We start from the raw sequence: 23,425 nt of genomic DNA on the forward strand, positions 1-23,425 counted from the left end.
TTATACAAAGACACTACAATTCTCGATTGATTATTGTAATGTTTAATATTTTTATACTTTTATACAATATTTGTACATTGTACTTTGACCATATTTTCAGACCTCGATGGTATGAATACATGAGTATTCGAAAACTCTGAATATATATTAAAAAGAGTACACATTAAGGATTTTATTGCCATCGTTGCACAACTAAACGCATTTACGGACCTAAAAATTGTTCATCTAAAAAGGTTTTAGTGCAATATATCAAATAAAACTACATTTGAGTTTTCATTTATTCAAAATCAAAGTACAACTTTTGTTTCTTTCCTTCATCATTAGACAGTATTGTTAATTTATGCTTACAGTGGCATTTGAACTGATAATTATAAATTTTCAACAATTTCGTTTCTGTATTAATATCATTTCCTTCAGGGGTTTCAATAATTTCTTCGTAAATTCTATCAATGACTGGCATTGTGAGTACTTCTTTATTAAATGATGCATGTTGGCATAAACATGATAGAATGAATACAATTTCATCCTTATTCATATATTTATTTTCAATCACAGAATTTACTGCAACTATAGATATCAATTTAGAGTAATCTTCTGTCAAGTTGTGTGATCTATTCATGTGAAATTTCAAATCATCTGATGAAAATATTGTTAGATGTGGACACAAGAAACAACTATATACTTCTTTTGGCACCTGAAACATTATATAGCGAAATTAACTGAAAATACTTTTCAAGCATTTTCAAATTGAGAAAATACTAGAAAAGTTCCAAACTTATTCAGTCATGATATCAAAATTAAATAATAACATTTGTGTCATTACATATTTTCAATGAATCTGATGTTAATTGTTTCAAGAGCATCAGCTGAATGGAACAAATTTGTTAATAAATAAATAAGAACATGTTGGGAAAAACGCTTGGACCTATTGATTTCTTTCTTATTTTAAATGCAATCCCCTGTATATTATTTATTTTTTGGATTCTTGAAAAAATTCTAGACGATATTCATGTACAATGTGCTACACGTATCTTCATCTGTTTCGCATATATTAAATGTTTTTAGATGTATTACAAAAATTATTTTATTTCACATATTCGCTATATTACACTAAAAACCTAATAATAATAATGATTGTTTCATAAGGTAAAAAACAAAAAATCATTAATTTCAATGTCGGAAGATGTTTAAAATGCTCATCACGATCATCTTGGCAACATGCTAATCTGGTATAGATATGTCTTCTATCGCTACTTAACTTTTAGGCGTAATTGATATAATCGCAAGCGTGATTCGTCTTTTCAAGTTATCGAAATTAAGAGGTTTAGTTTTGTATACGAGAGTTGCTACTCAAGTTTTGAGATATGGCAACACTGATGTGAATATGTCAAATCTTGGATTGCCCTCATAAAGTTTGATATTTTTAATAGTGAACGTGTTGTCACACGAGTGTTATTTGAGTTGTTTACAGATACTTAAAACATCTTGACTGTATGGGTCTTTCCAGACGAGCCAAATAGAACAAAAGTTGTTCTTGCCCAAAGTATTTCGATGTGCAAATAGTGGCCTGTTTTTTCAGAATAACAGGCCTACATTCGATCAGAGTAACGTAGAATAGTCAATTCTTAATGATATACCAGCATTTGTTTGCCAAACGTATTCGAAAGAATCAGAGAAAACCAATCGCAAAAGACGAATCCTCCTTGACAATGAGAGTTCTCGGACATCAGTTCAAACAAAAACGTTTTTGGACATTCAAAACATAGAATTAATGGTTCATCCGCCGTACATTCCTTGTTTGGTACCCAATAATTTCTTCTTGTTCCCGCAAATAAAAAATAAATTTCCAAGCCAACGTTTTTGTCCATCTGAGGTTCAAATCACATGTTTTGGAGGTACTTCAATCGAAATGAAAAAAAACAATAAAGCTATATGCACTTATAAAAATATTTGTTGTTATTTGTTTATCTCAAAATTTAAGTAGCAACCATTGTTCAATACTTTTGATTAAGTTGGCACGATATTATTTTGGAGCAGGTTTATATATTTATACATACATACAATATGTCAACAGAATAATTGGAACTATGTTAAATATTAATTGTTAAATTCCATGATACAGAGATATTTGAGTTAAAAAAAAGAAGAAAAAATCCTAAATCGAATTAAAATAGTTTTCCAAAAAAAGTATATTATCCCATTAGGTACCGGTATAAAAAATAATGACATATTAAAACCAATTTTCATTTGAAAATTGTTTATTAACCGTGAACGTAGAGTTCTAAATAAAAAATTAAATTATTTTTCTAATATTTCTTCAAATGTCTTATATATAGGACCGGGACCGCGAAACGCACAACATAACATCACATTTAGATCAGAAAGTCAAAGGCTTTTTCTGGCATTCTCTATATAGGTACCTTCTCTGATTACTTCTGCGTCGAATCCAGTGATATATTTCCTCGTTCCTAATGTCGGGAACTACCCCTGCAGCATGCGTTGTCCGTTTTGTACCATCGCAATTGAGTTTCAAATATGGCACAGCAACTACTCTTCTGAAGTCCAAACAACGTATTGATTGTGCTCCATGTAAAGTTCTATATAATATCCACGCATTGGTGACAGCCATATCTATTATAGGAATTAATACCTATTGGACAATAGCATTTTTTCTCTCGGAACGACTAGCTTGTCCCAGTGGCTCAATATCGTCGTGGTTCGTATTTATCGTCATTACATTTTGCAAGCAAAACCTCGCCTTGATTGTCAAATCTATAATCGTAACAACCGCGTGCTTCTTTTTTTGATAAATTTAGTGAACACTTTTCTGTACAGTTCTCGCGTATTATACCAATGGCCCTAAACCTCAATTTTTTTAAATGTATTAGCAGGTCTCGATTGGTAAAAAAATTATCAAAGTACACTACATGATCCTGAGGTACTGCGACACATTCTAAGAGAGGTAAAGGTAAACTTCACCTTCAGGCTCTGAGTGTAATTGTGAGTGTTGATGTAGTGGTGGTGTAAACAGTGTATTCAGTATGTTTATCGCAAACAGTTCCAAAAATTACAACTTCGCCAAATCTAATGGTTTTACTACGTATGAATTGTTTCGATTTACTACGGCCATAATATTTAACAATTATTTCATCAATGAAGAGATTTCAGGAAGAAACTGTTCACTGTTGAAAGGTTTCGTTGATCTTTTGGAATACTTGGAAACATTTATCTTCAAAGCCTACCTGATCGTTATTGGCGAAATGTAATACTGAGTTCATCTTCAAGTAGTTTTGGTAAGCCTAGATCTTAATCAGTTGACCAATATAATTTCTCAGAAGACAGAGTATGGTACCCAGATAATAACAATATTCCAATAAAACTTTTGATATCGTTAATTTCAATATAAAAAGTTATTCTTCATACTTTTGCATAGCGAATGATCCGGAGTTAAAAAAATTGTCGTACAGTCGAATAGTTGAATCTGTGTAAACTCAGAAAATTCCTCATATAACTTCTAATTAAATAGTTTGTAATACTTTTTTATAAACAGGATTTTTGTTATCTTGATGCAACATTGTGAGTTTTCTTCTACCCGCACTAGTACTAACTAAAACCCCTTCATCAGCTTCTTTTTCCAATATGTGGTTTTCAGTTATCCCAGTTTCAGCTTCATCCGCCTCTTAAGCATGTAGGTGCACTTCCAAAGTACCAGGAATATCATTTGCATTCACCAGATCTAGAATATCATCGTTGCCTTCATCAAAGAATAAGGTTCTGATGGAACTACAACCACATCTACCGAATCTATGCGCATTCACCGGACGAAACCGTTGTGCAGCTGCTGTACAACCCTAGCGGAATTGTTCGGTGAGACACATATGCTATAAACTCAACACGTTCTGGAACGGAGGCCATGTTTTGGAGCGCTTTTAATTTGTGCTAAGTAGCGGTAGCGATAATTTTTAAATCAACTGTGTTCTGTGATCAAACGTCAAGTTGTAACACATCGTAGATGGGCAATACTCAAAAATTTCTTTGTCGCCATTATTTACGTCATAACGTAGATCATAAAGAACCCTATATTTTATGATTTGAAATGATCTTAAGAAATTAAATGATAACCGCCTGACAAATGAAACATAACCAGCAAATTGGGATATAGCTCACGAAATGAGTCACGCAAACGCTTGAATAAATTTCGATGAGGATCCCAGTGTCCTAAATATATGACATCTAGATTTATATAAGAGAGTTATTTTCACACTAGACACAATAATATGTTATAGTTCTTCTAATATCAATTGTAGATTATAAAAATTAATATAAAAACCCTTGCCGACAATTCTGTTCGATCTACCATAGACGTAGATACCTCATTTTATATATTATACATCTTATGCGAGAAAGTGTGCGTTAAAAGGCAATCGAATCATTATAAATTGGACGTCATTATACGACGTTATTTATACAGATACAGTTCCTACTTGGAACTTAAAAAAAAATCATTATTATACCTCGTTAACTTGTTGCAACTGAATATTAAATTATAAAACGTAAATAGAGGAGTAAAATGTACCTGCATGTAAGGACGTTTGGTTTAAACAGGGTACCAGACGTGAACTGAGCCCTTTTTGTACCCCATTCATTTTATTTTTTCTGGAAATCGAAATTTCAAAGCAAAAACCATAGAAGAAATCAAATTCGTTGCATATAAAACAAAAAAAAATTTCAATTCCAAATTGATATATTATAAATAATAATGATAGTCAGAATCGTCTCAACTAGAGTTATTATTTGATTGAAATATGATGGGTTGTAAAGAGAGTGATACCACATACTCATCATTTTCTTTGATAACATGTTAAACACAGTGTTTCCAAAGCTCTTGGCGGTCTGCTGAACTTTCTTTACGAATTCTACAACCTCTTTACTCAGTTCTGGATACTGATTACATTTTCGTAATTCTGATTACATTTTCCTAATTCTGATTTTAAATTTGCCCACATTAACTCTATAGGGTTAAATATGCAATAGTAAGTAGTCTGAGAAGAATATGACCCTGTTCTTTGCACAACTTGTCAATATAATAACTTTAGACCTTTACTAACAGTAAACAATTGTTTGTTTGTTGGGCCTTTTTTACGATCGCTGACAGACATAAATGCTAAAATTTGAGCTTTGTTACTACTATTTGGTTTCTTGCCGCGAGTGTTAGGATGCGTTGTCCATAACAATTACTGACTGTGGAGGAATGTTAGGTAATAGCTGTTCATTAAATCACTTCAAATAATTCTACTGTCATATCTTCATGATAATCAGTTGCACAGTTTTTAATTTTTTTGGCAGATATTTTTCTACTACATCTTGACTGTCAAATCATGTTTCATCTAGATAAATGATGTGTCTATTAGAACTTCCGAAGTCTTTTATCTGACGCAAATAATCTTGTCGCCATCGAACTATTCTATTCGGTTATTGCCTTCCGTTTATTGTTTTTTGTGTTTAAAACCACATGCTGACAAAACTTGACCCAATGTTTCTAAACTGGTATAATTGTATTCTGGATTATTTGCTACCTTTTGCTTTATTACTTCTAATGTCGCTGCCCTGTTCTCCTTATATAAACTATAAATTGTCCTGTTTATAAAATTTTGAGTAACTTTGTCAACTGATTTTAGTTTTTCGGTTCTGTGAATGTTCCATAGCAATTCCTTTCGTGACTACACGATAAATGGAAAATTTATTCACTTTAGTTAATTCAGCAATTCTTATTATGACTGCATTATCAGATTGCTGAATATTTTACGTTTTTAAATATTCGAATATATTTAAAATAACTTGCCGTGTTTGTTTATCTAAATCTTCATTATTAAATTCCTACCTGTCTTTATTTTCACTACACTGAGCAATTTCATTGTCCGACAGCAACGATCAATATAAATGCATTTTATGTTTAATATTCGATGTTTTCTTTGGTAAACAATGGAAATGATGAGTCCACGTGGACTAAGCGGTTTGTTAGATGTTTGCCGCATTCTAAACGGGGAGTAAACGTTATTTTTCATTTCTTAGTTTGGTATGGGTGCCGTGCGTAATTATGAAATATTGATTTTTCCTCGCATAACTGTCTTCTACATGATATTGGAAGAACTATAATACTACAGTAGTCAGTTTTTGTTTTTACATATAAGGTTTAAAAAAAATCTAAATTAGCTGTCCTATTTTCATGACACCGGTACGTAATGGGTTAAATTTGCAACATTATAAAATAATATTACCTTGTGCACTATTCGTGACTTCATAATTGACTTTTCATCGGAGACACCAGCCTTCTTTATGAAATTTTTCATATGCAGTAAATCATTTTTCAAACTTTCATTAATACTCTTTATATCATCAAAAGATATCTCTATTTTATCCTCATCATCAATATGTACTTGACTGCTATCCACATCTCCCGATAATTTAAATATGTCCATACTATCTTCGCGAACGTTACAATCTTCAACTGTTTCATTATTTGGAATGAATATCTCATCAGTAATCTCATTATTAGTTGGGGGAGGAGCAGAAAATTCATTGGGATTGTTAATTTCAGTAACTTTTTTATCGTCTTTTGCTATATTGTCGTCGATTATTAAAATAGGGTTACTGTTTTCCTGTGATATTGTTTCATAAACATAATGTTGGGGAACTCTTTTAACCTTTTCTTTGCATTTTGAACTTATTATTAATTTATATTTGTTGTGGTAAACAAACTGAGATTTATAGATCCACATTAACTTAGTTTCTTCATTAACTTTGTCAGCTGCAGGATTATTTTTGAATGACATGTTTATTACTGGCAATGACAGTATTTCCCTACTAAAAGTTGTGTACTGACAGGGACAGTTGAAAATATTGGTTTCAGTACTTGAAAAATCCATTATTATACTTGTGGGAATAGAAGTTACCAATTTATAATAGTTTTCTTTAAGACCATGTTTTGACCACATGTGATAAGGTATCTGATCTTCAAGAAAGATAATTGTATGTGGACATAGAGCACAATTATGCACCACCTTTGGTAGCTAAAATCAAATTAAATATCAAATATATTCTCTATATCAATTTTTACTTTTATAAATATATAACACCACTCAATAAGTTATATGACTGAGACACAGATGACGCTGGTATTGTCAAATCCATATGACATTAAGGAAATTCCAACTTTCAAAAGACTATGTTTAAAATTTCATGACATTTCAATTAGTCAGAAAAAAGTGATAGCCATTTAAGTGAAGTTACTTTTGTTATTTTCAAAATAATGGAATCAAAACAATTTCGTGTGTTAATTTATCATTGCTTCTTGATACAAAAAAATATTGTACAAGCGCAGCAATGGCTTCAAAAGTGTTATCTGGACTCTGCTCCAAACAAAAGAACCATTTCTCATTGGTTTTCTTAATTTAAATATGGTCGTGCAGACACCGCTGATGGTCAACGTTCTGGTTATCCAATTGAGGTAGTTACTCCAGAAAACATCAAAAAAGTTCACAAATTCGTTATATATAATCGTAAATTGAAATTGCGTGAGATATCTGAAGACGTAAAGATATCAGAAGGCATTGTGTTTATAATTATGCATGACAATTTGAGCATGAGAAAGCTCTTTTCAAAGTAAGTGCTGCATTCACTCAGTCGATCAAAAACAACAACGAGTTGATGTGTGACAATGGATGAAATATGGATTCATCACTTTACGCCAAAATCAAAACGATCATCATCTGATTGGACTGCAGCCGGTGAACCACGTCCGAAGCGTCGAAAGGCACTAAGTCAGTTGGGAAGGTTATGGCTTCAGTATTTTGGGATGCGCATGGAATATTTTTCGTCGACTATCTCCAAAAAGGAGAGACGATCAATAGCAAGTACTATATAGAGTTGTTGGATCGTTTGAATGCAAAAATCAAAGTGCCTTATGTCGAAGAGAAAACCACTGTTTCACCAAGACAATGCACAGATTCAATCGATGGCAAATATGGTTAAGTTGAACGAATAATATTTCGAACTGCTTCCTCATCCACCGTATAGTGAAGATCTGGCCACCAGTGACTACTGGCTATTCGCTGATCTCAAAAAAATGCTTGCTCGGTAAGAAATTAACCTCAAATGAAGAGGCAAAAGACATATCCTTCTACAAGCACGGCATCGAAAAGTTAGAGATACGTTGGAATGATTGTATTGCTCTTGAAGGACATTACATTGATGAATAGAATCTATTTTTGGCGGCAAAAAATGTGTTTTTCTTAGTCACACGACTTATTGAATGGTGTGTTATAATACCTATAGTCGCGTCAATGAAGCTTTGCTTCGGAAGTCCTCAAGAGCAGCTCCGATTTTGATGAATGTTTTTTTTAAATTTTGTTTTTCTATATTATTTAAAATCAGAAACCTCTTAGAGCGGGGACGGAACTATTTATATTGTTTAAACAATATCAACGACATTTATATAAAAAATTCAGTTTGGTCTTTACTTTTTTGTAAAAAAATCTCCATATATTAATCTTATCGTGACAAATAGTTGTTACAAAAAAGTTTTTAACAATAATTTAATATTAAAATAAAAAAAAAACATTTATGTGTTACCTGCATACGCTACAAATACTTCTTTTTACTTACACATATGTGGACAAGGACCTCTTTAGTATATTTTTCTTAATATTATTTTCGATGTTCCTTTTTTTTCACTAATATATATGCCAAGTCATGTCAAGTTTTGTGAGGTATAGGTACTATTCGTACAATAGAAATTAACCTTTTTGTTGTTTAGGTAGTCCCTACCTGATGAAAGAATTCAAGGTCTGAAAGCAGATGTTTGACTAGGGAGCTGGCTCCCTATCCTCTTTCACTGTTTGATAACGCTGGAATGAGGAAAACGACCAAATCAAAATAATATGATGCCTTTGTACAATGCCAAACGGATGTTAGTGATGTTACTAAATTTTTCTATATTATTGATGGTGGTATGCTACTTCATAGATTAAAATGGAAAAAAAAAATAAAAAATTTGCAGATATTTGTCAACAGTATATTAGATATTTACATATATATGGGACTAATGTTAAAGTTGTATTTTATGGATATAGTAATGATGGAACTAAAATATTTGAAAGAAATCGTAGATATATCGGCAATACTTCCATTGATTTTTTATTTGAGGAAGACATGGATTTAAACACAACAAAAGAGAAACTTTTAGATAATAGCAAAAATAAAAATAGGTTTATTAATCTTATCTGCAAAAAACTAGGCGAAAAAAATATTGAGTGGAGTCAAGCCAAAAGTGATGCTGATCAATTAATTGTGCAATCTGCCATATATTGTTCCTCTCTTCTCAAGTAGTTGTTGTAGCTGAAGATATTGATGTGTTAGTTTTATTGATGGCTTTAGCACCTGATGATAAAGAAATGTTTTTTTTTAAACCAATAAAAAATAATATCTTGCAACGAGTTTACTCAACAAAAATAATATTAGAGAAATATCCAAATGTTAAAAAAAACCATCTGTTTTTTATTCATGCATTCACTGGATGTGATACTACACCCGCTTTCTATAACAAAGGAAAAATTAGTTTTGTTAAAGTTTTTGATGATGATCAAAAATTACATGCAGCAGCTGAAAATTTTATGGTTGAAGAATAAAATGAAGAAGTGCTTTTTAATGATGGTATTGATTGTATTCTAACAATGTATGCTGCTAAAACTGCCAAATGCTTGAATGAACTGCGATATAAACGTTTCATAGTATTAGCTTCAAAAATAAAAATGTACAACTTAATTCCTTACTTCTGACAGAAGATGCAGCAAAACAACATATTAAAAGAGTCTACTTACAAGTTCAGCAATGGAAAAATAATTCATCGATACCACATGAAGAATGGGGTTGGGGAAAAGAAAAACCAATCAAAATGACACAACCAGCAGCACCTGACAACGTTTTAAAATTGATATTTTGCTCTTGCAAAACAGGATGCGGTTCAGCGTGTGGCTGCAGAAAAAGTGGTCTTCATTGCTCACCAGCCTGCATAGTTTGCAGTGGAAATGAATGAAAATAAAATGTACTTTTTTGTGTATAAAATAATGAATTTTCTATGGTCAATAAAAAATTTATATTTTGGTCCACAAATTAATTCCATGTCATTACTACACAGAACAAACTTATAGGTAATTGTTTATAACATTCCTTAATATATTTACAAAGTTTTTAATGGATATTGTGTAGTAGAAATTTTTTTGTGCAAATATCACAGATATTTTTTAAACAAGATAAATAGTTCTGTCCCCACTCCAAGAGGTTTCTGATTTTACAGAATATAAAAAAACAAAATTAAAAAAAAAAACATCAAAATCGTAGCTGTTATTGAGGACTTCCAAAGATTGCCTGTTTTATGTATTCATTGACGCGACTACTACACTTACACCTATTTATAACCAAGCAAATGTTAATTTTTCAATATAAAAGTAAAAGAAAACAAAAATTAGTACGCAACTATAGATATTGATATTATAGGAAATTTTCAGTGGATTAATATGAATGTTTCGATTTTTAAAAGTTAAAGAAGTGACATGGATAATTCCTTTTACAAAATGCTATTACATTTGTATAGGATTTTCATTCTTCTGAGTAATCTTCCTACCAATTTCTAATTTGTTGTCTAATTTTTCAACTCTAACATTATCCAATTATTTCATATTTATTGGATATGAATTATGTAAACGAGTTAACATGGCCTTCTATAATGTTTTTTGATAAGCATCCATGTCTTGAACATAAAGGGGATTCACTTCTCCATTACTTGTTGATGATCATGTTTTCACTTCATTTATTATTTGAATTAGTTAATCAAATGTATATATATACTGTGTTATTAAAAGTTCATTACAATTTTTATTTTCAGACATTTTTATTTTTCAGCATTTGTGTGCTCAGAACACTGATTTTAAAAATGATTGTATTTATGAATTTGATAAGATCTAAGTACATGATAATTCACAAAAAATCACATTTGTATAGCTGTCTCTAGATGTTTCCGCAATTCCATACCAAACCCCATTACTATCTGTCATCAATATGATACCGATACTAACAGGAGGAAGGTACTGAAAATATCTAGTAAATTCTCCCATTTCAAAATCCTGGCTGCGTTAATGTGAAAACCAACATTGTTTTTGATGTACTATTTAAATCACTAATGCAAACAGCATATCGAATTTTAATATTTGAAATAATTAACCCATACAAAATTGAATATACAACTGAACCATTTTTTTGTGATTTTGAAATATGGAACTTTTTAATCATTTAAATTATAGGGCAAAGAAGGTGAAATACTTCATTAATCTATTACACACTAATAGTAAAACAAAATTATTAGGTTTGGTTATGATATAATATATTCATTTACCTGCTTCAACTTATATCTCTGTAAACCTGATGTTCTGCTGAAAATTGTAATCCCCATTTTACTCAATAAATTTTTAACTATAATATTGTCACCATCAGTATATTCACTCTGACTTTCAGTAAATGGGAATCCCTTGGGACACCAAAAGTATTCTCTAAAAATATTAACATGTTTTTGAGACATATGGTTACGAACAGATTTGGGTTTTTGAACATCTATTTTACAAAGCAAGCAATGGTATTTTTTTAATATCAAGGATATAAATAGCCTCTTAGATTTTATCAGTGGATTTGTATTATCAAATAAATCACTATGTTTTTTATAACAGCGTGAAACTTTTTTCTCATTATAAGTAGATGAGCCACATACTCTGCAAATCCATTTATTAACTACTTTTTTATTTTTGCATTTTCGAATGTGTTTAATTAAATCAGCTTCCATCAAATTTGAATGGTTCAGATCTACATGTATCTTTGCTTTATGTACAGTGGGAAACTTGTCAAGATCACAGAACTTACAGCACCAATGAATGTTAACTATTTTTTTTTCTAATAATTTCTGTATAATTTCTGGTAGGGTTGAAGGAATTTCTTTTGGCTTATTTTGTTTTCTTACGCCACTTAACACATTGTCTCTCTTTAATATATCAGGATATGATGTGAGCTGTACAAATTTTGGTATAACAGGTAGTTTTTCAATTATGTTCTTTTCAGTAAATTCAGGATTTTCATGTTTCAATTTATGTACTTCTAGGGACCTTGCATTACTAAATACTTTATTTGGGCATTTATAACACCCAAAAAATGTGTCTTGCTCTTCTTCTTGCATAAATGTTTCTTTTATTTCAAAAGAATCTCAATACTGATGATATTCTCTGTAATCAAGAAATAAAGATGAGATGATATACAATATTATTTTCAAATTATTGTGCTAAAAATTTGAAAACCATTTACTTCGAATTGCGGTTTAATGAACGACAAATGACAAAATTCATTTCTTGAAAGTATAAAATTCAACAATAGATAAACTAAGGAGTGTAGAGGCACAATATACCCATAGGGTATGTTCAGAAAGAAATATTTTATATGGGAGAAAAGTTGATAAAGTGAAAGGTTGTCCAGAGCGTGAATAATATTTGGTCCCTCCTTTATCTCAACGCTGATATAATGCCACTCTTATTCGATATACATATATTATACGATATTACATATTGTACTTGAAACGAAGGTAGCGGAAGTGATTAATTTCACTGGCGCTTAGTTATCTCACTTTGTAACCGCTATGTCGGCATTATGATTGGGAGATGGATAATAGGCGCATGCAAAATGCATCATAACGGTGCCAAATTGTGTTAATCATATATGTAATACTTCTATATGGTCAGTTCCTACAATTGGAAGCTGGTCCAACTGAGGAAGACAGAATGGCAACGATTTTACTATCCTCCGAGGCTCCAGCTCGGTTCAGGGCATTCTCAAGCATGCGCAGTGTACATAAAATGTCTCTAACGAGAGAGAAAATGAATATTGTCGGTACCGTAACATAGGGATGTTTTTTCCCATACCAACTGTCCATATATGAGTATTACATATATATGGTGTTTATTTATTAATGAGGTTTATTCTTGGTGGCCGCACTGGAACTGTACTGAAATGGACCAGTGAAGGCCAGCTCATGAGTGTATAGAATTAATTCGATCGGATACAAAGAACGATATAGTGCAAAGTAGTGCAGATAGCAATGGAGCTTTTGTTGGTTGTTGTATTTGAGGTTATTTCATGTGATTCGGGCTTTATAATATTAACAATAATGGAAAACGATTTAGTACTTTTTGATATTTTACATTCCTTTGATGACGAAGATGTAGTGCCACCGCTTCCAGATTACACTTATTGCACTGCCTTGTACTGCACTGGCTGAACTGACTCCTAGACCCGGTGCAAGCAGTACAGTGAACTGGGTAAACAAGTTCGCTTGAACTGCTACTAAGAATAGAGACGCTAGCTCTGGTTTTACTACAAAGAACGCTTTCGTGTACAATTCCTGAACTAGAACAAACTTATGAACTACGAAATCTAACGAATTGTTAAAATGAGCTGATGCTCATTCAATAAAGGCCACCATAGTGTAATCAATTGTCTGCGCCGTACGCTTCTGTGAGCAGATATATCTGCTTTTTGGAGTTATTTGTAGGTTTTAAGATTTCATTATTTTCAGTTTTAACGACGTAACTCTATTTAGTTCGTTTGATTCAAACACATGTGATATGGAAAACCTGTAACTTTAAAAATCCATAATACACCTTCCCTTTTCCAGTGAATTCTTATTTCACTTAAGCTGGATATAAACAACAAATCAGATAACAAATAACAATTATTAATTATTAGTCTTGTAGTTGGTTAAATTCATCCATGTGATACCAAACGTGATTTTATACTAACTTTATTCTAAAATTACCTATCACATTGCTATTCCAATCTAGCTCAACTTAAATTTTAATACCAATTAACTTCAAACTTATTATATATAATTTTTTGCATGGTTAAGAAGACGATTACCACTAAACCTCTTTGTAGAGTAAAATACCCTTTTTCAGATATTTTGAAAACATACTCAGGAGTCAAAAGATTCCTGCTTTTTGCTGTGTAGTAAACTGTAGTACTACTTCAAAAAGACCCATAACTTTGTACTCAAAGGGGTGTACATGGAATCTATTAGATGATATTGTTCTAGTTTCTACTGCCCTAATCAATTTCTGTCCCTAATTGCTCCAGATTAATATGTTTCCTTATATTTCAATTGGAAATTCAGTGAATAGAGATCCACATTTTTTTCGTGTAATAAATAGGCTATCTTCAGTCATTAAAAAATATCTGTGACCCACCTGTTTAAATGACGTCCCAAGTTTTTTCGAAATATATTATCAATTTATTTAAATAGTTTTAGCATTTAAAAGCACATTGAATAAAATAGGATATACATATAGCTACATAGAACTTTATTGGTCTCTTACATAAATTCATATTTGTTAAAAAATCATCATCACCACAGTTCTTTGGAAAAAATATAGCAATATATAGACATATTGATATTGAAATTTTTTTTACGTTTTAAGAAGAATATTCTAGAAGTTCTTAGAAAAAAGTTCCAAATCATTTCTAACAAAACATACTGAATAAAGGATCTGCAGCCTTTTGGCAGACAGGGGCTAGAAAGTTAAAAAACGGCGGGACGCACTTGTAAGATAACTTTGTACTTAATAGATATCCCCTAGTTATTTATTGTAGGTAGGTAATCCGGGTGATATTAAAGATGAAAAATCATTTTTATTTATATTTATTTAATACCGATGGGAATCTAACTAGCCTATTAACATCATTGGTGACCATAAATACGGTTTTCGTAATCATAGATCCACCGGGGATCTCCTGGCCTATGTCATCAGCGTATATACTGAAGCTATAGAGAAATATGGGGAATCCAGATCAATCGCATTGGACATATCAAAGGCTTTTGACAGGGTTGAGCATACCAACGTTCTAAATAAATCGACTGACTTAGTAGCTTTCTGAAAAACCGATCCATCCAGGTCGCTATCGATTGACACACCTCAGAATAAGGTGGAAGCAATCTGATTGAGTTCAATGCATCAAAGCCACAAGCTGCTGTATTTACAAATTAGGCTGGCACTGCAGCTGAGGATTTGGTCTTGTCTAGACATAAAATATCACTATCATCACAAATTCGCTTTTTGGGTGTTGAAGTTGGGAGTAATATGTCCTAGAATAGACACGTGGCTGAATTAGCTAAAGCAGCTTCACAGAAACTTAGAGCCCTCTTTAACACCCAAAAACGCAACAGCTTCTTATACTCTACAAGGCCCAGATTCATCCATCTTTTGAGTGCTGCTCGTACATTGGGAGCTCAACCCCCAAGCATACCCTGAGGATACTTGACTCAATACAGAAGAGAGCAATTAGATTTATAGGCGATCCAGACTTGATCAGAAACTTCTCACAGCTCAGAACTGCGCTTCACAGGGAGGTAATTTGGTTATAAAATTCGAAAATAGACAATAGACTCGACAAGAGTTTAACCTTTTTACTCTGGGTCATTCAAATTCAATACTAGATTTCGGTGTCTAATTGAAAGAAAAAAAGAATATCAACTAGGTTCTAGCCGTCGTCAAGTGAACCTCCTGGCGCATACGGCGCGCTCCGCGTGAACCCCCCGGACGCTTTAAAACCTCGCAAACAACGCAGTTGTTTTCATCTAATTCAAAGAGCTTAAGAAAATAAGCTGAGTAAAGTATCTGTGACCCGATGATGCCTAACAAAAAAAAGCTCGCAGGGGCACCACTCGACTTGGAGGCAGTTGAGTAAAAGAGGTGGCGTTGTAAGCCAAGATCAGTCTCAAACGTCACGTGTCAGCCGACCGACCGACTGACTCTGAGAAGTATTTCTTTTCTTCACAGCCACGCATGTATTTATTCGTAAATTTTAAAAAATTTTAAGTTAATGTTATGATTTTTTACGGAATTGAATGAGCGAAGGAAAATTCTGCTTTTAATTTAAATCTTCATTGAACTTTGAATTTCAATTTTTCTTTATGTTTTGAAAATTTAATTACTGTGTTCCGTTAACAATTTCCTAGTGTTTTCTTCCTTATTACTTATTATATAAGTTTCGTTATAGAACAATGCAATTTTCTTATATAACAAATTATGTATATGTTACATAGGAGGACATTAGAATATTAGAAGAGGTTGGGCACAAAAAAGATTGGGAAACACTGGCTTCAAGTATAGAAGAAAGGTTGCTAACGTGACTCTGTTTTACCGATACTACCACGGCAGATGGTAGTATAATATAATATAATTCCACCTATAGCAGTATTTGCAAGAACTTCTTAACAGGCAGAGGTGGATCATGAACACAATCATTTAACATTACCCTCAATAACTTAATTTGATATAGATGTTGTTTATAACTGATCTTAACATCAAATTCTGATGTAATTCTAATGCCCAATTGACATCTTTGGGAAGAGTGATTACTATTTAAACAAATATTTCGCAAACATTAAAACGTTGTGAATACGGTACTGTGAAAAACATTGAACTTTAAGATTTCACCTAGCAACAACAGTGTTGCCAGTTTTGAATATACCAATAGAGTATCTCATCCTAAACCAATTAGCACACTTCTTCCTTTAATATCCAAAGATATACAGTTTCCACTCAATCTCCTACTTTTGTGGAATATGTCGAATACAATAATCCATTAACGATTCATTCTTTTTACTAAGGGAAACAAGGTACGGCACGATCTATTTCATTCTTCACTTGACTGGTCTATAGATTTGATGTTTAAAACTCAATCGACATACTGCATGCTTCTTTGAAAAATTGTGGGTGGAAGTAAATACTAACAATTAAAAATTCTTATAATAGATCCAAAATAGACAGCGCTCAATATTTTCTCGTTTTTAAATACCGAAACTGATTACCAGCTACGTGTATAGCACTACAACGCTATTTCAATCGAAAATATTATTCGTGTTTAAATTGAAAATTTATCTTTGTAATAAATGTTATTTCTAAATATATACCACCAGAATGAGATGGAAAATGTATGTATGATATATTAAAGTGAAAATTGTGTATTTGTTTCATTATTTAATAGATTTCGACTGAAATGTAGTTGATGTTTTCTGCTTTAAATGTGTTGTTGATTAGTTTCCATGTACCTAATATATTATCTTAAATATTTTCTCTAACACGTGGTCGAAATTCCAGTAGTTTCTTAATCTATTTATAGACAATTAAGTAAAGCCATATAGTAGAATATTTTTGCTAGGAAAAACAAAAAACAATTGTATCAAAAACTCTTGGTTAAATAAAAATCCAAAACACGATTATAGACTAGCACAATGAAAAAGTAGAACCCCTCTAACTTCATTAATCACGATTTATTATTTTAAGGAGATAAGTATTTCCAATAAGAACATGATATATTCAGGTAGGTATTTTAAGAATTCTTGATTTGTAATCTAAATCTGTCATTACTATTTCGTTTATTTAGAGAAATAGAGAAATTGAAACTGATTTATGATTATTGATTATTTTTGCCAGATATCTTCTTTAGAATAGTGATAAAAAATTTACTTATAAAAAATATTATGAAAAATGGAGAGTACAAATATATTGTTTCCTATAAATTTCTATATTTAAAAATCATTGCAAACATAATTGAATTTGTCTTTGGTTAACATACTATTTTTGGATATATCGCTCTGCTTCCATTGAAATTAATCAGCAGATTTTAATGTCATGTAAACAATCCAGGTGACCGCATTGTTGCCAAATTTTTTTATAACTTAATTTCTCACGAAAGATTCAGCTCAAATAACATATTTTATTAACAATTTACATCATGTAATTACTCTTAAATACTAGAAAACATGCTTTATTAGTAAGCAAAAATTAATGAAATTCATGTCGTCACTTGAATGGTACAATCTATAGTTTGTATGTAGTGATTAAACGAATAATTTTAATCAAATTACTACTATTACACTCAAACTGTAATATAGAAAACAAAAAGGGACAAAACGAAATACAATCATTATTCCCTTGAATGTAGTTAAGAGTGAAGTCAAGATGAATTTCCAAAATGTTTATAATCTCCATTAGATATTCACAGAATTTAACGTTGGCAGTTTAAATTTTTGTTTTAGTTTGTTTAGTACTCTACAAGAGATGCACGATAATAAACTTAGACTCATAGTTTAATGTTTAAAATAAATTAGTAATCTTTGGGTTATGTTTATTTCATCTATATCTACTCGGAGTTTTCTTCTGGTAGCAATATTTGCGATCTGTTATTAACATTTAATAGTATAGTATAAGTTCATTTACAAATCAATCAAAAATATTCAAACTAGATTGCATCACATACAGTGTTGTATTCTATTAGTCTATATTTGATAAATATATATATTTTTTGTGATGTTACTTAGGTACAAAACATTTAGTTGGGGAATGCACTTAATGGAATAAATATTTATTCATTATTTATAAACTATTTCTTTGTGCAAAAAAACGGGTTATCCTGTGGTATTAGCATATGGACTAATGTTTGGACTAAAAGAATACATTTTTCATATTATTTTCAGAAATTTAAAACATCGTATGAACAGGTGAAAAAGTTTTCAAGGCGTCCTCCCGACAAGGACCTATTGGAACTACATTCTCTTTATAAGCAAGCTACTATTGGAAATGTCAATATTCGTAAGTAGAACATATATTTTCAAATTTAATTTTAATTTTTTTTAATTATATAGATTTTTGCGATGTGAATCAACTAATCAGGATTACAAAATACATATTTATTTTGTTGTTTTATCGGTGTTGGTAAGAGTATGATAAGCCACCCCACAACGATCATCAAGAAACTCTATACATATACTATTGATACTGTGTGTGAAAAGTTGTGATGATTGACGCAAGCGCAAAAGTATGCAAATGCATCATTTTGATCAAAAATCAATTAAATTTAATCAGTAGATGGCAGCAGTGCCTAATTAGATTTGAAGCTTACTCAGACAGTGAAAGAACTTATGAGGTCTTGATCTCTAATCAAAAACTCCAGAAAACATAATTTATACAGATGGCCGGTTAGCCTATCAATGCTTTAGCAATGAAGTCTACACTGTTTCTGATAGCGAGGTTCATACCCAAAGAATTGAGGCCAGCTGGAGACCTCTGAGAGTATTCTTCCGCGATAGGCATGTAACTTCAGAAGATTGGGATAACATAGAATGTACATGACGACGAGATTGTCGTAAATCTGAACCAAGAAAAGTCCTATCATTTCATTAATAGAAGAAATCAAAAAATACTTTCAAATGTAAAAGTTATAGATTTAAGTCCAATTAAAATATTTTATTGAAGAAAAATTATTTTTGTTTACCTTTATTGTTGTCTTTAACACAACCTAGATAACCTAACCTAACCTAAGGTAACCTTACAAAAATTACTAAATTTTCATTTTATTTAATGATTTTCGTGAAAATAATGCATTTGCATACTTTTTCTACAGAAACTCTTCTGTGCATTCGTCAATCATCATGATGAGATCTATCGAATAGAGTTATCCGTGGTTTGATATTTGTTAGCCTTCCTGAAATAATGGCCACTTCCGGTATCTCCGGAAGTAAATATTTCCGTATAAAATAGATATGATAAATCGATTTCTTGCAATATTAATAGTATATGTATAGAGTTTCATGATGATCGTTTTGGGGTGGCTTATCATACTTGTGCCCAGGAGTTTTTTGTTGTGTTCTTTTTCATTCATAGATACTGTTTAGTCTGTATTCTAACTGAATGATTTTTTAAGCTTTCGGTTTTTTTTAAATAAAGAAGTAAATATAAATAATGTTCTAAATCGTCTCATATATTATGCTGGTATTTTATTATGTCAGAAGTAAGATAGTATTCGGAAATAATAAATGATAAAATTAAAAATATGAAAAAGTTATACAAAATGAAGCCATTTATTTAATGTGGTGGCAAACGATACTTGGATTATTATGTTACAGAAAGGGACATTTTAGAACTCAAATTTAGCATTTTATTTGGTTTTTCTAGCATTTATATGCATTATGCAGATTTTAATTTGAAAAAAATTTGTGAATTCACCCAAAAATAATTTAGAAGTACCGGGGTTAACGTAGCATTTCAAAGTATTATTTTGCTTCTTACACCATTTTTAATTGACAGATACCCACCTTACATATCAACCAGTGTTTCATTATTTTATTGAAGTTTCCGCATTATAATCCGGTAAAATATTCATTCACTACTATTGGAGTACATTCGCGAAAGTAATTGAATTAATGTAATGGAGACGATATCAGAAACTTATCAGTTTCAACAGATTACTCGTATATTTAAGAACACAAATCTAATTGACGATAGTATTTATTTACTCAATAATATGTTACAACGATGTATATAGAGGTGCTACACGCAGGCCTTTTAGGCCCACAGCATTTTTTGTTGCTCTAAATGGGGAATTTGTTGTTACAACGATAAAAAAATCTACAAATCTTCGTTAAAAACTGGAGGAAGTTTTCTGCGTAGAATCTCAATTCAAACCACAGAAATGCTGTATCAATTTGAAATCATTTCTCCCAAAATAGCATTTTAAAGCCCTTTGTCAATTTTTTTTTCATTGCCTTAACCTTAATTGGAAGTGGAACTTGGGTATTTGGAACTTTGTTTTGAGGTTTCTAGTTTCTTACTTCATTGTAGTCTTAATCAGCGATACCAAAAACAAATTTTCAAGGATGTATGCAGAGTGTTCCGGGAATTGATGCGAAACATTCGGGAGTGAATGGATTACGAGACAATAATTTCGTTCCTTGTGTTTACCAGAGCTACATTTACCAAGTTTTTAAGATATCCCCAAAAAATGAATCGACCTTCCCTACCAATCCACCTGTATTATGAAAAATGTTATTAAAATGATTTATTTCATCATTCAGGAAGTGGTAAGGGGCTCCATCGTGCATGAACCACATATCTTTGCGAATGTTTAGAGGAATATCCCATGAAATGGATGGTGGGAATTCATTTTGGAGAAAGTATCGCTGACCATTTATGTTTTATCAAAAAAATATGGACCTCCTAAATTATTACCCACTATTCTTTTCGACACATTAACACAAAATCGATGTTGATTCTATGTTTGAATTGTACCGTAAGGATTTTCATCTGTCCATAAATTATAGGAATTAATAAAACCGTCTCGTGTGAAACCAGCTTCATCAGTAAACAGTACTTTTCCAACGAATGTATTATAAACTCGTTATTTATCCTTTATCCTCTGAAAATCCTCTACTTCCATGGCATGCACTTTCTGGGTGTGAAAGGTATGAAGAAAATGCTATGAATAGTTGTCGTTCATACGCTAAATTGTAGTGACATTTTGCGTACGCATCAACTGCACCTAATGCATTTTGCTCTAAAGCTCGTTTTCGTTCCTTGTTGAATCTTCGCCAATTTTTTTGGTAGGACACTTCCTAAAATATAATGGAAACTAGTTCACTTAATTTATGTAGACAAATCTGTTTCCAATGAGCTGCGACCAACCCTTACAAAAGTTCTAGAGTCGTGTATAATTCTGCCCGGAAAACGTTAAGATAACAACCTTCTGGCTTCTGACGAGTTACCAAAAGCCAAGCCATACATCAATTGCATGTCGATAAAATTCAATAAAAGTAACTTCTAAAATATCGAAAATCAATTCGCTTGCAATTTTTGATTGAATATCACTTAGTAGCTTATTTGACAGTACGCTACTAGAAAAAAAATTTTTTTTAATCTCTTTTCAAGTTTTTCTTTATGCCAGTAATATGATCTACAATAAATAGAACGATAGAACAAATGTTTGATTGTGTGATAATATCTCCTGTTCGTATTTTCAATAAATAATTACAATTTATGATAATTTTCTACAAAAAGTCTCTTTATGGTGAACGGTTTGCATCAATTCCAGAAACACCCCGAATAATGAGTTGTCTACATTCAAAAAGGGATTAAAAACAAAAGAGAACCTAAGCTACACACAGTATTTTTCGCAATATTTACTTTTAAAGAAACAAAAATTTTCTTTTAGCAATGCCTTCAACTCCTGACGGCAAGAGATTGTGGGAAGCTTGGAGTACCAAAAAAGGAGTTACGCAAAGCGAAGCAAAAGAAAAGTACATAGCCAAAGTGAAGATTTTAGCTGTCACTTATGCTTGAATAAATCCTCAGTAACATTAAATTTATTCACTTCGCGCACATTTGTTTTTGCTTCCATAAAATATGTAATGCTCTGTTGATAAATAAAAATGCATTGAATGAAAATCATTATTATTTATCCATCAACAATTACGTGAAAGGTATTTCATTTTATTACTATCCCAAATCCCTTTAGAGGAAAAATGTTCCCTAGATCTCGGCTTCAAATTCCTATTCCTAAAATATATCATATCCAAATAGCATCAGAAGTATTGTAACTTATGCCGCAACTTAAACGAAGAGGCTGCTACTTGAATACCACGAATTTCACAACTTTGTTGTGAAGGCTACTTTACAATATTCATAAATGGTGTGAATTAGACTGATGAAAACATCATTTTGACTTAATTTGAACACTTGTAGGTGCATTTAATTTTTAAGTAGTAAAAGATTGCGCCGATCGCGAGACTGTGCCACCAGATTATAATTGCAACGTGATTTTGAGAATGGTAATGAAAGTTGTGACAACATTAGCTACTTTTTTGGTAACTTCTAAATTGTCACTTGTTGGTGGCACATACAAGTTGCCCTTACGTTGTTACTATTCGAAAGAAGTGATTTTCACAACTAATATAAAATTAAATTCACATTATTAAAATTTACTTCAAAGTGACGATCACTCTAGAGTGATTATTTTTGAGTCTAACTGTGGTTTTGGTCTGTGTGCATAATAATGCGAAAATACGAAAAAACTGGCGAAAAACTTTCGGACATTAATCAACATTTTATGGAAGATTGAAAATTTATCAGAAATTATGAATAATCGAGAGTTGCTGCTATTTAAATTTTGAGATATGGCAACATTGATGTGAATATGTCCAATCTGACATTACCATTACAAAGTTTTACATTTTGAATGGTGAACGTACTTAGAACGTGTGGTCATACGAGTGCTCTTTGAGTTGTTTACAGATAATTGAAACATTCATCTTGGTCAAAAAATGGAATTGAATCGCGAACATTTACGTGCATCGATTTTCTATGACTTTTGACGTGGATTAAACCAACAATCATGGTCGCACTTCGCTACAGAATGAATTTCGTGAACGTTCTCGAAAATCGGCTGTTGTGATAGAAAAGACGTCTGTTTTATTTTCACAGCCACTCATTCAATAAAAATCACT

General features: G+C 31.6%; 2 protein-coding genes across 3 annotated transcripts; one reads left to right on the forward strand and one right to left on the reverse strand.

Moving 5' to 3' along the window:
• Nucleotides 1-266: 266 nt before the first annotated feature.
• LOC130901941 (uncharacterized) lies at nucleotides 267-12,473 on the reverse strand. 2 transcript variants are annotated; one of them, XM_057813653.1, is made up of 4 exons: nucleotides 12,403-12,469; nucleotides 11,450-12,323; nucleotides 6,279-7,070; nucleotides 267-694 (listed from the first exon to the last, which is right to left on the reverse strand). In XM_057813653.1, the coding sequence occupies exons 2-4, from the start codon at nucleotides 12,275-12,277 to the stop codon at nucleotides 278-280; spliced, it is 2,037 nt and encodes a 678-aa protein (XP_057669636.1). In that variant the 5' UTR covers nucleotides 12,278-12,323; nucleotides 12,403-12,469; the 3' UTR covers nucleotides 267-277. The 2 variants fall into 2 exon arrangements, with proteins under 2 accessions (XP_057669636.1, XP_057669635.1); XM_057813652.1 differs by having other exon boundaries at nucleotides 11,450-12,473.
• Nucleotides 12,474-16,880: 4,407 nt separating this feature from the next.
• Nucleotides 16,881-22,367, forward strand: LOC130901947 (putative acyl-CoA-binding protein). Its single transcript, XM_057813662.1, has 3 exons — nucleotides 16,881-17,080; nucleotides 18,626-18,740; nucleotides 22,135-22,367. The coding sequence occupies exons 1-3, from the start codon at nucleotides 17,039-17,041 to the stop codon at nucleotides 22,260-22,262; spliced, it is 285 nt and encodes a 94-aa protein (XP_057669645.1). The 5' UTR covers nucleotides 16,881-17,038; the 3' UTR covers nucleotides 22,263-22,367.
• Nucleotides 22,368-23,425: the final 1,058 nt, after the last annotated feature.

Source organism: Diorhabda carinulata, chromosome X (assembly GCF_026250575.1).
Source record: "Diorhabda carinulata isolate Delta chromosome X, icDioCari1.1, whole genome shotgun sequence".
NCBI classification, from domain to species: Eukaryota; Metazoa; Arthropoda; class Insecta; order Coleoptera; family Chrysomelidae; genus Diorhabda; species Diorhabda carinulata.

Excerpts from the sequence above, each read along its gene's own strand:
- LOC130901941 (XM_057813652.1), bottom strand. The coding sequence starts at position 12,277 with ATGCAAGAAGAAGAGCAAGACACATTTTTTGGGTGTTATAAATGCCCA. Across the intron at positions 7,071-11,449 it reads AGAGATATAAGTTGAAGCAG|CTACCAAAGGTGGTGCATAA; the intron begins GTAAATGAATAT and ends ATTTGATTTTAG. Across the intron at positions 695-6,278 it reads AGTCACGAATAGTGCACAAG|GTGCCAAAAGAAGTATATAG; the intron begins GTAATATTATTT and ends ATAATGTTTCAG.
- LOC130901947 (XM_057813662.1), top strand. The coding sequence starts at position 17,039 with ATGTTATTTCTAAATATATACCACCAGAATGAGATGGAAAAT. Across the intron at positions 17,081-18,625 it reads ACCAGAATGAGATGGAAAAT|AAATTTAAAACATCGTATGA; the intron begins GTATGTATGATA and ends TATTATTTTCAG. Across the intron at positions 18,741-22,134 it reads TATTGGAAATGTCAATATTC|CAATGCCTTCAACTCCTGAC; the intron begins GTAAGTAGAACA and ends ATTTTCTTTTAG.